The following is a 14,452-nucleotide window of genomic DNA, read 5'->3' as shown; positions in this document are numbered from 1 at the left end:
CATTTTTTTTTAGAAACAGCAGCAAATAACAAGTAGAAAAGTTGCATAAAAAAATACTTCAAAAATACTGAACATAATCAGTGCAATGAGTGCAATTCAATACCTCGGCTCCAGACGTCCCGCCCCCTTGAGAGACGCTCCGCTGCACCTCTCCCAAATTATAGCTGACCGCAAACAGTGCTGCAGACAGGGGGCCAGCTTGTTTTGCGGAAAACAACTCGTGAAGTTTGACCCGCTAGAAGTGCGAGCTGCATGAGAACGCTGGGACCCTTTTTCCACCTGGATCTCCGCTCTTTTTGGCCCTCATGTCCCTCCGTCGTCGGACTAAACTCGCCCTCACTTCCTCGCCGCCTCGGCCGTATCTAGACCCACAGTGTGTAGCACAGACCATGCTTCAATATTGAGCATAATAGAAACACTTCTGTGTCAAGCTTGCTGCAACACACTGCTATGAGAGTATAACCAGGAAGTGAGGTAGGAGGGCAAAATAGGTTTAGCGCCGCCGCAGCACGGGAGGGAGAATTACGTCCAGGAGCAAATGGATAAAAATAGAACTGAGGAAAATAAAAAACATGAATCGATTCTCTTGCGGACGTATTGATGCATCGGATCGTCGGCTGTTGGATCGATGCATCGATACAAAACGATTATTATTTACACCCCTAATGTCCAGTCTTTGTATTGGGCTTGAAGTTATCAGAATTTGATGCAATTTTTTAAATTCAATTTGGAAATAGAGAAATAAATAAAAACTGAAAATATAAAGTTAGAAAAAAGTGGGGAAAAAAAGGATTCTAAAGAAAAAAGCAAAGTTTAAGACAAAACGCAAGTTCTAAATTGCATTTTCTAAATTTCCATATTGCTTGCAACAAGAATGAAAATAAATTCCCTTCATATAAAAGGGTTAAATTGGAGCATACCAGAGCATGAACTGGTCATGCTGAGATCTCTGCTGGGAGAGCAGCTCTAGCTTCTCATTATTCCACCTCTCCAGGCTGCAGGTTCTCAGGACACGTTTTGTACTTTGCTGCCTCCAGCTCAGTGTTCAAACATCTGAAGATGTTTGACAGCCGGCTGCAGATATTAACAAGATGTCAAAGCCACGAATTCCTCACTGTCTGGCTCTAGTTTGAGTTCACGTGGTTTGGAAGTTAGATACTGGAGAGTTATATAACCGGGGCTGTTCAGCGGGTTCTCACTCTATTATTAATAGTTCTGGATTTACTTAATGCTGCGGATGGATGGACGGACAGACGGTTATCAGGGTTAATGAAACCGGTTGCTGTCCAGGAGCCCGCTATGGGGCAGCTGCTCCGGCTGAGGAGAGGTGGAACCGGGCTGTAATGTGGTTGGAGGGGCGCAGTCCAGTTCAACTCAGTGACGTATGATCTGGTGATGGGGTGTTTCTTCTTCTTCTTCGCTCTTTCGTTGTTAAACTCAGGAAGTGTGAAGCACATGTATAAATATAGCAGTGCTCAGAGAAAACACCTCTGGATGAGGTGGTGTTATTAATCAGGGTGAGCATCTTACAGATGATTCATGTCAGCAAAAATTCTGCAACTAAATTGTTCTGCTACTTTTCTATGCAGAGAGCCAGCTTAGGGTGCTTAAATCCAAAAAAATAAGTTGAAAAGTAGTGTCTGAAGGTGCAACACTAGTTCTGCAGCTTACTGACTGTTTCCTTCTACAAGTGAGGTTTCTTCCTGTTTGCAGCCTCAAATTAAAACATCAATGTTCTGGTCAGAGGCTGCAGGCCAGAGGTGTTTGGTTCTGACTTTTTTTAGGTTTTTGTTGGAAAGACGAGGAAGCAGTTTCTTCTTACCTTGGTGGAGGTTTAAGTGGCACAGCAGCCTGCTCCATATTCAGCTCTGTGTCTTCTGGTCTATTTGAGTCCTTCTGGCCCACATTGTCATCTGTTTACATCCTGAGAGGGTCCAGGAGGGGCTCGGTCCATGTGTCACCCTAACATCAGGGGAACCACCTGTCTGGTTACAGATCAGTCAGAGACGGAGGCGGTTTAAACCTCTGACCACTGGGGAAGCTATCCTTAGGGCTGGAAGTTGGTTGCACTGTTTTACGATATCTTTCTTTTCTCTTCATAACTTTTTTATCAGTTTTTTTCATCCACCTGACTTAATGGGAAAGATGTGGGTTTATGTTTTCACTTGTTTTCCTTTTAAAGTTTACATAGACACAAACATTTGAACTTAGCATGTTAATTTTTACCCCCAGCATTTTCCAAGGTGAAACATAGTAGTGGCAGCATCATGCTGTGAGACATAGTAGCTCGTAAGAGCTGATGGTAAGATAGATGAAGCAAGGTTAACCTTTCAGAGGGTAAACCACTCTAGACATCCAGCCAGAGATACAAAGGATTGTTTAGATCAAAGCAGAGTAACGTGTTGAAGTGGCCTAGTCAAAGTTCAGGCCTAAAATATGACTAAGAATCTCTTTGCTACACTTAAAAATGTTGACTCAGGATGAGCAGTTATGAGTTAGAATCCTAGAATATATCTGGACTATATATATCTATATACACTGGTCAAAAAAATTAAAGGAACTCTTTACACATCAGATCTCAATGGGGCAAAAAAATCATGCTGTTTATTTATACAGATATAGACTGGGTGATGTATAAGGAATAAAAGGATGCCACATCATTTGATGGAAATGAAAATTATCAACCTACAGAGGGCTGAATTCAAAGATACCCCAAAAATTACAGTGAAAAAATGATGCGGCAGGCTAGTCTATTCTGCTGAAATTTCAATGCAGCAACTCAAAATTGTATTCAGTCATTTGTATGGCCCCCATGTGTGTGTATGCATGCCTGACAACGTCGGGGCATGCTCCTAATGAGACGACGGATGGCGTCCTGGGGTATCTCCTCCCAGATCTGGATCAGGGCATCACTGAGCTCCTGGACAGTCTGAGGTGCAACCTGGCGGTGTCGGATGGATCGAAACATAATGTCCCAGAGGTGTTCTATTGGATTTAGGTCAGGCGAGCTTGGGGGACAATCAATGGTATCAATTCCTTCATCCTCCAGGAACTGCCTGCATACTCTCGCCACATGAGGCCGGGCATTGTGGTGCACCAGGAGGAACCCAAGACCCCCTGCACCAGCATAGGGCCTGATAATGGGTGCAAGGATTTCATCCCGATACCTAACGGGTGCCGTTGTCTAGCCTGTATAGGTCTGTGCGTCCCTCCATGGATATGCCTCCCCAGACCATCACTGACCCACCACCAAACCGATCATACTGAATGATGTTACAGGCAGCATCATGTTTTCCACAGCTCCTCCAGACCCTTTCACGTCTGTCACATGTGCTCAGGGTGAACCTGCTCTCATCTGTGAAAAGCACAGGGCGCCAGTGGCAGACTTGCCAATTCCGGTGTTCTGTGGCAAATGCCAATCGAGCTCCACGGTGCCGGGCAGTGAGCACAGGGCCCACTAGAGCACGGCAGGCCCTCAGGCCACCCTCGTGAAGTCTGTTTCTGATTGTTTGGTCAGAGACATTCACAACAGTGACTGGCTGGAGGTCATTTTGTAGGGCTCTGGCAGTGCTCCTCCTGATCCTCCTTGCACAAAGGAGCAGATACCGGTCCTGCTGATGGGTTGTAGACCTTCTATGGCCCTGTCCAGCTCTCCTGGAGTAACTGCCTGTCTCCTGGAATCTCCTCCATGCTCTTGAGATTGTGCTGGGAGACACAGCAAACCTTCTGGCAATGGCATGTATTGATGTGGCATCCTGGAGGAGTTGGACTGCCTGTGCAACCTCTGTAGGGTCCAGGTAGGGCCTCGTGCTAACAGTAGTGACAGTGACCCTAGTCAAATGCAAAACTGGTGAAAAAGAGTCAAAAAAGATGAGGAGAGGAAAAAATGTCAGTGGCCTCCACCTGTAAAACCATTCCTTTGATGGTCATCTCGTTGTTGCCCCTCTAGTGCACCTGTTGTTAATTTCATTTAAAAAAAAACAGCTGAAACTGATTAACAACCCTCTGCTACTAACCTGACCTATATATTTCTAGTGTACATAGAAATATATAGGCGTAAAAAAGGTCTCTCTCTCTCTCTCTCTCTCTCTCTCTCTCTCTCTCTCTCTCTATATATATATATATATATATATATATATATATATATATAGGTAGATGAATATATATATATAGGTAGATGTATGTTGGTGACATTGGTCTATATCCAGAATGTAAGATATCAATACAAGCCCATTACTCTTCTATATAGTACCAGAAAGAATTAAAAAGAACTCTAACGTTCAAGTTTGTACGTAAGATATGTTGAAATCCAAAAATAATTTTCTTGCAGTGTCTTTTTAGACACAGTTTGTTTTTCTGTAACATAAAAAAAAAACCTTTTCAAGCATCTTCACCTGTTGAAGATACTTCACGCTCAAAGAGATTTTGGGCTAGACTGTCAGAACATTTGAGAAGTTATAGATCTATAAATAGCACAATCTAAATGATGCAGACATATAACATCTTATTGGTTTGCTGGGAATAGTTACTGAAATCTCCGACTGCAGCTGGGAGGAAGGATCCCTGATTACACTCCTTTGTGGACCTACAGTAGGATACCAAACCCTTCCTTACATGATGTTAAGGTCTGAGGAATTTTGACCCTCCTACTTGGTCCATTAAAAGATTCTTGGGCCATTTTGAACAGAAGCAGCATTTGTTGGATATTCTTGGAGCTGCTTCATTGTTGCTGCTGGCCTCTTTAAAGCCTCCCTGAACCGTTTCTGTCTCATCTTTTATCAGTTCAGGAAGGACTCAGTTTGCTAATTTTCTTTGATTGTGGAAGAAATGTGGTGCCTTGGGACATACTATATAAATGCTACTGCTGATTCTATTGTACCTTCCTGCTGACTCATACCTTTATACGCTGATTATTCAGATCCTTTTTCCCTTCATTGCAAACACCGCCTTAAGGTTAGGAAGGCATATGTTGGAAAAATCCTGTGAAGTTCTGTTTAGGTCAGGTTTGGTCTTCAGAGGACTGGATGCTGAACTTGGATCAGAAGGTGACAGTTCAGGCATCGGTGCAAGCAGGTCATTGAAGCTGCTTTATATTTTACACCAGTTTGTTATCACATGAGCTGTACAGGATGGTCTAAGTAGCAAAAAATGCTAGGAAAACATCAACGATGTGGTGATGTTCAGCTTCCACCTTAAATCCGAGTTTTGAGGAATCCAAAGTAGACCTCAAAAGGAGCTTTAGATGCAGATAAACCAATAATTTAGAAGAACGTTAGGCTGCTGGGCAGGAAAGATGCAGTACATCAGATCTGATGGTACTGAAGGACAAGCTGAGCTGCTGAAAGCTTCAATAAAACATTCAGGAACTGAATTGAACCTCTGTTTTTTTTTTTGTGTGTGTGTTTGCAGAGCCGCAGCTGAAAGGCATCGTGACGCGTCTCCACAGCGAGCAGGGCTTCTACCTCCAGATGCTGCCCGATGGGACCATCAGCGGCTGCAAAGACGAGAACAGCGACTACAGTGAGTTAGGGTTCTAACATGTTCTGCAGAACAAAAGTTGAATTTAGATGTTTCACAGAACAATTGTTCTGGAGGAGCACTGGAGGCTAATTTTCTGAACGTGGTTGGGTGTTTTCAGCCGCATTCCTGCAGCAGATCCACGCTGGATGCTGCCTCTGAAAACCAGATGAAAAGGAGGACACAGAGACGAGCAGGGTGAGGAGGAGGAGGAGGAGGAGGAGATGTTTTGGTTTTCTCTCAGATCATATGATTTAAATAAAGGAGGATTAACAGCAGCATCGCCACAGGCCTCTTCCTCCTCCACCTCCTCATCCTCCTCACCCACACGGCAGCTCTCAGTCCCAGAAGATTAAATCGCCTCCCATCACTCAGTCCCTCGCTCTTTTATTCTGTTTCACCACGTTTATAAGCTGCAGGCGCAGCATCACGTCAGCGGATGGTTTTAAAGCTGCAGAAACACAGAGGCAGTGCGTGTCTTTGTTGGACTGATTTGTGTTTTTGTTTTGCTTCCTGAGCCTGAACCTGTTTCTGTTTCCTCCTGCAGCTTTGTTTAACCTGATCCCTGTGGGGCTTAGGGTGGTGGCCATCCAGGGAGTGAAGGCCGGCCTCTATGTGGGCATGAACGCCGAGGGATTCCTCTACACATCTGTAAGAAACTCCCACAGACACCCGCGCCTCCCTCAGAAGGGGGAAAGACGGAGATCCATTTCAGTTTTAGCCTGTTTGGTGAAATAGATAATTTTAAAGGAAAAGCTTATCTCAGATCTTCAAAATAAGAGCCTCAAGCATACTTTCTTTTATAGTGGTGGGGAAAGCTAACTAAGAAGTTAGCTCCACCAACCAATACTCTGCTGCCTAAAATGTTAACTTTACCGAACAGATAAAAAGAAATAGCTAGGGGCTAAGTTGGCCGTCATCTTTTTTTCCAGACAAAACATTCAACACATGATAAAGAGCCTTTCGTCAGCAAATAACTGCACTAAACAAAAGAAACAGGGTCACACAGACAGTATTTTGAACAGCTTTGAACCTTTTTTAAGTTGATCAGCTTAAAAAGAATCAGCTAAACTGCATAAAAACAATAAAGTGATCTCTGACCCTCATGTAAATAACATGTCTGTTTGCTGAAAGAGCTCATTCCCAGGACCTTCCTGTTTAAATTGAGTAAAGTTGGGGTTAAAATAGCTGATCGCAGATATTTACTTTTCATTTCAATCAGTTTGCCTTTACCGTTAAGGAGTTTTTATTTTGTGTCCAGCATCTTTTAGCATCTCAATCTGCTCTTTTCAAAGAAAACTCATACGAACTAAAAACAGCACAAAGCAAGTATGGTTACCACAAAACAGGCCATCATCCTGCACATGTTCATGGTCAGATGCTAATCAAAGAGCTGCCCCTTGTTCCTCTGGGTTGCTGGAGTCTTTTGTCGTGCACAGGCTCTGTGATTGGTCCAGTTCAGCTCAGTTTCAGCGTGTTTAGGTGTTTAACAGTGCATCTCTATATATGCACTTCTTTTGCATATATAGAGATGCAAAAGATGTGCAAGACTGATGGCAGCAGGGAAAAAGTGTAAAATTTAACATTATGTTAATTTCGTTATGTTAATCATCGGTGAGAGCTTCTGAAAACCAATCTTTTGATATTTAAGATTTACTTTTATTTATGCCACCATTTCAACAGCAACTGCTTTAACTACAGAGGCAAACACTTTATATTTTCTGTCTTGTGGTTGTTTTGACTCGGCTGGCTGAGTTTTTTACTCAAGCAAGTCTGGTAACAGCAAGACGTGAATATAGGAGTTTTTCCAGCCATGTTGCTTTTACACCTCAGATGACACAAAAACTGGGTGAAGAAAGACAGAAGTTTGTAATGACATCACATTTCCCAGGAAGATCCTCTAAACAGCAGATTAAAGTCTGACATGTGAGGCAGACAGGATGAGCCCCGCTAAGAGATATGGTGCAAAATGCAGTAGAAACCTGGGTTTGAGTTCTATTTTGAAGATTCACCATGTAGTGGAAGTATGATTTTTTTGAGTGTAATGCAGAGTCTCAATTTTTGACTTCATAAGAGTTTTCTCAACAGTTCAACAGTCTGATTGCAGCAGGGAAAATGCTGTTACAGAACCTGCTGGTCCTGCATAAAATGCTTCGAAGCTTCTTCCCAGAGGGCAGCAGAGAGAACAGTCCATGGTGGGGGGGGTGAGCGGTCACTGATGATGTTACGGGCTCAGGACACACAGTGCTGGGATGAAATGTCTTTTATGGAGGGAAGAGGATCCCTGATGATCTTCTCTGCTGTTCTCACCACTCTCCTCACCTTCTTCCAGTCTGAGGCGCTGCAGCCTCCACACCACACAGTGAGACAGCTGGTCAGAACGCTCTCTATGGTGCTTCTGTAGAAGGTGGGGAGGATGGTTGGGGACAGGTGGGCTCTCAGCAGGAAGTACAAGTGCTTTGTGCCCTTTTGACCAGTGAGGTGGTGTTTACATTCCAGGTGAGGGTGTCTGTGATGTTCACCCCCAGGAATTTGGTGCTGTTGACCACCTCTACAGCTGAGCTGTTGATGACCAGTGGAGCGTGGTTAGGCCAGTTCTTCCTGAAGTCCAAGATGATCTCCTTCATCTTCTCCACGTTGAGGATCAGGCTGTTATCTTTGCACCAGTCCACCAGCTGCTCCACCTCCTCTCTGCAGTCCAGGTCGTTGTCGTCTCTAATGAGGCCCACCACCGTGGTGTCGTCTACAAACTTCACGATGTGATTGGTGGTGAACCTGGGGGCGCAGTCATGTGTCATCAGGTTGAACAGGAGGGTTTAGGACGCCGCCCTGAGGGGAGCCTGTGCTCAGGATGATGACATCAGAGGTGTTCTGTCCAACCCGGACTGACTGAGGTCTCTCTGTGAGGAAGTCTAGCAGCCAATAGCAGAGGGGTGTATTAAATCCCAGCTGTTCCAGTTTGCCCATCAGACTCTGTGGGATGATGGTGTTGAAACTGAACTGAAGTCCAGGAACAGCATCCGGACGTGGGTGTTCTTCTCCTCCAGGTGGGCGAGGCTCAGGTGGAGAGCAGCAGGGATGGCGTCCTCAGTGGAGCGGTTGTGTCTGTAGGCGAACTGGGACGGGTCGAATGTTGGTGGCAGACTGGAGACGATGTGTTCTTTAACCAGCCTTTTGAAGAACTTTATCATGATGGGAGTCAGACATGGAGTGCGACAGGCCAGTAATCATTAAATGAAGTGATTTGAGGCATCTTTACGACCGAAATGATGGAGGCAGACTTAAAGAATGCTGACACTGTGGATTGGTGACTGAATTGAATACAGCAGGATGATGTTTACTGATAAGCAGTACATGGATTTAACAAGTAATCCAGAAAAATATAAAAACCATTTATGAATTACCTTCAATGTTAAGCAACAGTTTGGGTTTCTGTCCCTAATTCCTGATTACAAAAAGCTGTTGGAAAGTTTGAGGGGTGTGAATATTTTACATGAACAGGTTATTAATGCCCCTCAGCGAGGCTGACATGTGGAAAGGTTTAAATAGGCGTCTGGTCTGAATGCAGGACTGTGAGAAGTTCTGCTCTGATTGGCTCAGCTCCACCACCTGTTATATCCTGAGGCCTCATCCACACACACAGAAAGAGAGAGACAATGCCTTTATTTCTACAATAGTCCCTACTTTGTATTTACTACTAGTCATTCTAACGATTGAGTTCCACCACATCAGAACCGGATCCAAATAAATCCAGTTGGTCTTCTTACACTTAATTCACATCTTAGTCCTAAACCTAACACAAAAAAAGGAAAAGGAAAAACAGAACCTGGAAAATGTTCCCGCTTCGTCGGTTAAGAATTTCAGAGGATCATCTCTCCGCAGGATAAACAAGAACACAGAGACACACACCTGTTATATCTGTGGAGGTTAAAGCTGCTCAGCAGCCTCACGCTTGGCTTCAGGTCACCCACTGATAATTCTGCACAATTAGGTTAGCATATCTGCCCCGCCCGCTCCATTAAAAACACACAGCAGATAAATCCTGCATTAGATATGAAAACCTATATGAACTTACATCCAATGCTCAAGTTTAGGGTGGATGAGGGAGGATGGCATCACCCCTTAAAAATCGTAAAAATCAGGAAAACCAGCTAATTGCATCAACTCATTGACTTGAATGCAATCCCTCACACTAAGCATGCTTGCAGCGACAGTGGAGAGGAAAAACTCCCTTTTAACAGGAAGAAACCTCCATCAGAACCAGGCTCAGCGTGAGGCCGACTGGGGTTCAAGTAGACAGAAGCAGAGATACAGAAAGCAACTGTAAAAGGTGGCCCTGTCCAGGAAACACACAGCCAGGCAGACGAGCTCCGAGCCAGCTCCCATGTCAGAGGATGAAGAGAACACAGCCAGTTAGTCACAATCAGAGAAACAGGACTACACTGAAAAACAGGCCGATTTCCAACATCTATAAACAAAAGCGTTGATGGCAGGTTGTTGATGGTCAATGAACGACGTACCTGACATGTAACAACCATGCTATGAGTAGTGCTTAAAAAAAATAAATAAATAAAGAATTCCACCATCCCCCTTCATTTTTTTTTAACTAGACTACTGCTTACAACAATGTTTTACAATGATGAAAATAATTAGCATTTTGAGTTAAGGCCTTTTTTGTATATATATATATATATATATATACACTCACCGGCCACTTTATTAGGTACCCCATGCTAGTAACGGGTTGGACCCCCTTTTGCCTTCAGAACTTCCTCAATTCTTCGTGGCATAGATTCAACAAGGTGCTGGAAGCATTCCTCAGGGAGTTTGGTCCATATTGACATGATGGCATCACACAGTTGCCGCAGATTTGTCGGCTGCACATCCATGATGCGAATCTCCCGTTCCACCACATCCCAAAGATGCTCTATTGGATTGAGATCTGGTGACTGTGGAGGCCATTTGAGTACAGTGAACTCATTGTCATGTTCAAGAAACCAGTCTGAGATGATTCCAGCTTTATGACATGGCGCATTATCCTGCTGAAAGTAGCCATCAGAAGTTGGGTACATTGTGGTCATAAAGGGATGGACATGGTCAGCAACAATACTCAGGTAGGCTGTGGCGTTGCAACGATGCTCAATTGGTACCAAGGGGCCCAAAGAGTGCCAAGAAAATATTCCCCACACCATGACACCACCACCAGCAGCCTGAACCGTTGATACAAGGCAGGATGGATCCATGCTTTCATGTTGAAGACGCCAAATTCTGACCCTACCATCCGAATGTCGCAGCAGAAATCGAGACTCATCAGACCAGGCAACGATTTTCCAATCTACTATTGTCCAATTTCGATGAGCTTGTGCAAATTGTAGCCTCAGTTTCCTGTTCTTAGCTGAAAGGAGTGGCACCCGGTGTGGCCTTCTGCTGCTGTAGCCCATCTGCCTGACAGTTCGACGTACTGTGCGTTCAGAGATGCTCTTCTGCCCACCTTGGTTGTAACGGGTGGTTATTTGAGTCACTGTTGCCCTTCTATCAGCTCGAACCAGTCTGGCAATTCTCCTCTGACCTCTGGCATCAACAAGGCATTTCCGCCCACAGAACTGCCACTCACTGGATGTTTTTTCTTTTCCGGACCATTCTCTGTAAACCCTAGAGATGGTTGTGCGTGAAAATCTCAGTAGATCAGCAGTTTCTGAAATACTCAGACCAGCCCTTCTGGCACCAACAATCATGCCACGTTCAAAGTCACTCAAATCACCTTTCTTCCCCATACTGATGCTCGGTTTGAACTGCAGGAGATTGTCTTGACCATGTCTACATGCCTAAATGCACTGAGTTGCCGCCATGTGATTGGCTACTTAGAAATTAAGTGTTAACGAGCAGTTGGACAGGTGTACCTAATAAAGTGGCTGGTGAGTGTATATATATACATATATATATATATATATATATATATGTATACATACAGAAAGCATTTGATCCTATGAATCACTTGATTCTATGACAAAAACTAGAAAATTTTGGTTTTAGGGGAAAGGTATATTATTTGGGTGGAAAATGTTTTAATGGAATGTTTCATAATGTTGATCTAAACTGAGTTAGATCATGTTTATAGAGTATTAAATGTGGGGTTCTGCAAGGTTCTGTTCTGAATCATTAGTTATACAAAAATTATAGACATTTTAAATTTCATTTTATTTGCAGATGACAACACCGTTTATCGTTCTGGGTAAAATTATGTAGAGTTGGTGATGCTGGTAGAGGGAGAACTATTTGGCTGAACCAGAGATGGGGACTCGAGTTTGTGACTCGTACTCGAGTCGCACTTAAGTCGCATATTTAAAGACTTCAGACTCGACTGAGACTCGTGATTTCCGACTTGTGAACAATATTTTATTCCAGTGTAAAAACACCTATTCAAGTGTTTTTTGTTTTACTAACTTGACTGATCGCCGCTCGCCTTACCTGCACACAGAAGAGGTAAAAAAAAAAAAACACTCAAAGACCCAAACCGTGAAGCACTCAAGTTCAAGTGTTTTATTTATACAAAAAGCCACAGCAAAAGTGGCATAATAAAACAGTCATTTTCTTCTCCTGATAAAACCTAAAATTCAAGAGTTTTCCTTAAAAATCAGAGGCTGGAAGTTGGGCTCCGCTTGTTATGCTGCTTCTGGTGCGAGTGATCGGTCTGGAGCACCCACTGGCTGATCCACAGCTGACTCTGCGGCGCTCCGGCACTGTGTGTGATGTGCCACACCCCTTTCCAGACCGATCCAGCTAAAAAGAGAAGCAGGGAGAACGCCAGCATCCACGCGACAAAACCCCGTCGGAAGATATATTCCTGTTTATGCTTTAAGCGAAGGGGAGCGCTACTTACAGGCGAGGTTCCTCCTCTGCCCTAATACTCCTTACTGGGCCATCTGTGCACCTTTTCGGTGATGTGCCTGGCGCACGGATCCCACCTGCCTCTCCTTTCCTTCAGACTCCGTTTATGTCGGCTTTAATCAGCCCTTGCTCACACCTGAGCGCAGCAATTACGCAGCGCAATTAATGCACTCCGCCTCCTCAGACAACTACTTCAGTCCAGTGCGCATGGATTGTCACAAGGGAAAAACAAACCAAAACAACCCAACATGCAGGAAAAATTCAAAAGTCTAAAATAAAGGAAAACAATCAGAAAACAAACATCAAAACATGCAAAGCTCAAGAAGAAAATACAAAGAAAAACAAATCATATCTTCCTCTCCAAACATGCAAAGCATAAAACTAACATTAAAATGAAAGAAAACCACAAATCATATTTTTCCCTGTGCAACACACTGACGTCACTGACGCAACAGTACGTGACATATATGCCCGTGCGCATGCATGCATGCAACCCATACAGATATGGAAGCGATGATTACCCCCCCTGTTTCGGTCCCACCGTTCATAATAACCTTTGGCTACAAAAACTTTACATAAGGCGGGAATATAAGAGCAGCAAACTGCAGCTTCTTAAGAAAAAAATACACGATGCTTGGTCCACCACATCTAATTTTATCAGCCACAGTGCAGTGCAGGTGTACAGCCAGGGACATCACAGACATAAGGCAATAATTCAGGACCTTATTATTTCATGCAACCTCCCCTTGTCTTTGATCGACAAGCCCAGCTTTAAAAGCTTCATGGCAGTGGTAGAGGAGAAATATGTTGTGAATAATGTTGTAAATTGGCGCTAAATAAATAAACTGAATTGAATTGAAAATACTGCCCACCAAGTCATTAAGTTACAAAAAGTTATTGCCACAATCTTTCTTTTATAAAAGTATTGTTATTGTCCTGCTATTTGTTTAGGGTTTTTCTTTATCTCTTGTAGTTGCTAACCTCATATGTATTAATAAAAGGCAGGATTGTGATTGTTTCTTTTTCCACAGTCCTCATTTTCATTTAAAAATAAAAGAGCAGACATTTACTGCTAAAACTAGAAAAAGTTGTAACCACAAATGTCAGGTAAATACTCTAAGAAAATGCAAAATTTATCTGGAAAAAAATTTTGTGTGTGTGCTTTTTTTAATTGTATTTTTCATTTAGCAGTTCAAGATAATGATAATTCCATAGATATAATAGCGACCTTTAAGCTACACCGTCTCAGTGACGGAGATGAAAACACAAGGAGAAAAAAGCAAATTATTGCACTTTTTTTAATTAATCAAGTGATTAAAATTTTTTGTGCGATTAATTGATTATTGCGACAGGCCTTCTCAAGACTTGAGACTTGACTTGGACTTGCAAAAAATTACTTGTGAACATGTCTGGACTGAACTGCTTTGATGTGAATAAATTATTATTGAATATAGAACTGAAACAATTAACTGGATAAATCGTGTTAAATCGATTATTGAAATAATCGTCAATTGAATTAGTAATCGATTAATCGTTAACTGTAGTATAGAGACTCTAAAAAATGCCTCTAGCTGACAGAGCGACCCACTTACAGCAGTAATTATATCTTAATAGTAAAAAATATATAAATGTTTTCTATTTAAGATGAAAAAAAACTTTATCATCTGTCAATACCCTCTATTCAGAACTCCTCAAGTAGAAACATTTTAGTTTCGCCTGGTTTAAATCGATAAAAAGTCTTCTTTAAGGAACCTTTTGCTATCCGATTATTCAATTCAATTCAGTTTATTTATATAGCGCCAAATTCACAACACATGTCATCTCAAGGCACTTTACAGTTCAACCAGATCATACAGTCAAATTGATACAAAGTTTTCTATCTAAGGAAAACCAGTTGATTGCATTGACTCATTGACTCAAATACAATCCCTCACACTAAGCATGCTTGTAGCGACAGTGGAGAGGAAAAACTCCCTTTTAACAGGAAGAAACCTCCAGCAGAACCAGGCTCAGTGTGAGCGGCCATCTGCCAAGGCCGACTGGGGTT

The 14,452-nt window shown here is 42.9% G+C and overlaps 1 protein-coding gene across 2 annotated transcripts in view; it reads left to right on the top strand.

Annotated features, from left to right (window-relative positions):
- LOC119791549 (fibroblast growth factor 12-like) overlaps window positions 1-14,452 on the top strand; it is a 70,401-nt gene that overhangs the window by 47,002 nt on the left and 8,947 nt on the right. For both annotated transcript variants that reach the window (XM_038297704.1, XM_038297703.1), the window contains exons 2-3: window positions 5,410-5,520; window positions 6,065-6,168. In XM_038297704.1, the coding sequence (XP_038153632.1) occupies window positions 5,410-5,520; window positions 6,065-6,168 (215 nt within the window). The remainder of the gene's footprint in view (window positions 1-5,409; window positions 5,521-6,064; window positions 6,169-14,452) is intronic.

The sequence above is a fragment of the Cyprinodon tularosa genome, unplaced genomic scaffold (assembly GCF_016077235.1).
Source record: "Cyprinodon tularosa strain WSP-4 unplaced genomic scaffold, ASM1607723v1 ctg394, whole genome shotgun sequence".
In the NCBI taxonomy this organism is placed as follows: Eukaryota; Metazoa; Chordata; class Actinopteri; order Cyprinodontiformes; family Cyprinodontidae; genus Cyprinodon; species Cyprinodon tularosa.
Note: the sequence above shows the minus strand (reverse complement) of the source record. Positions and strands in the feature narration are given on the sequence as shown.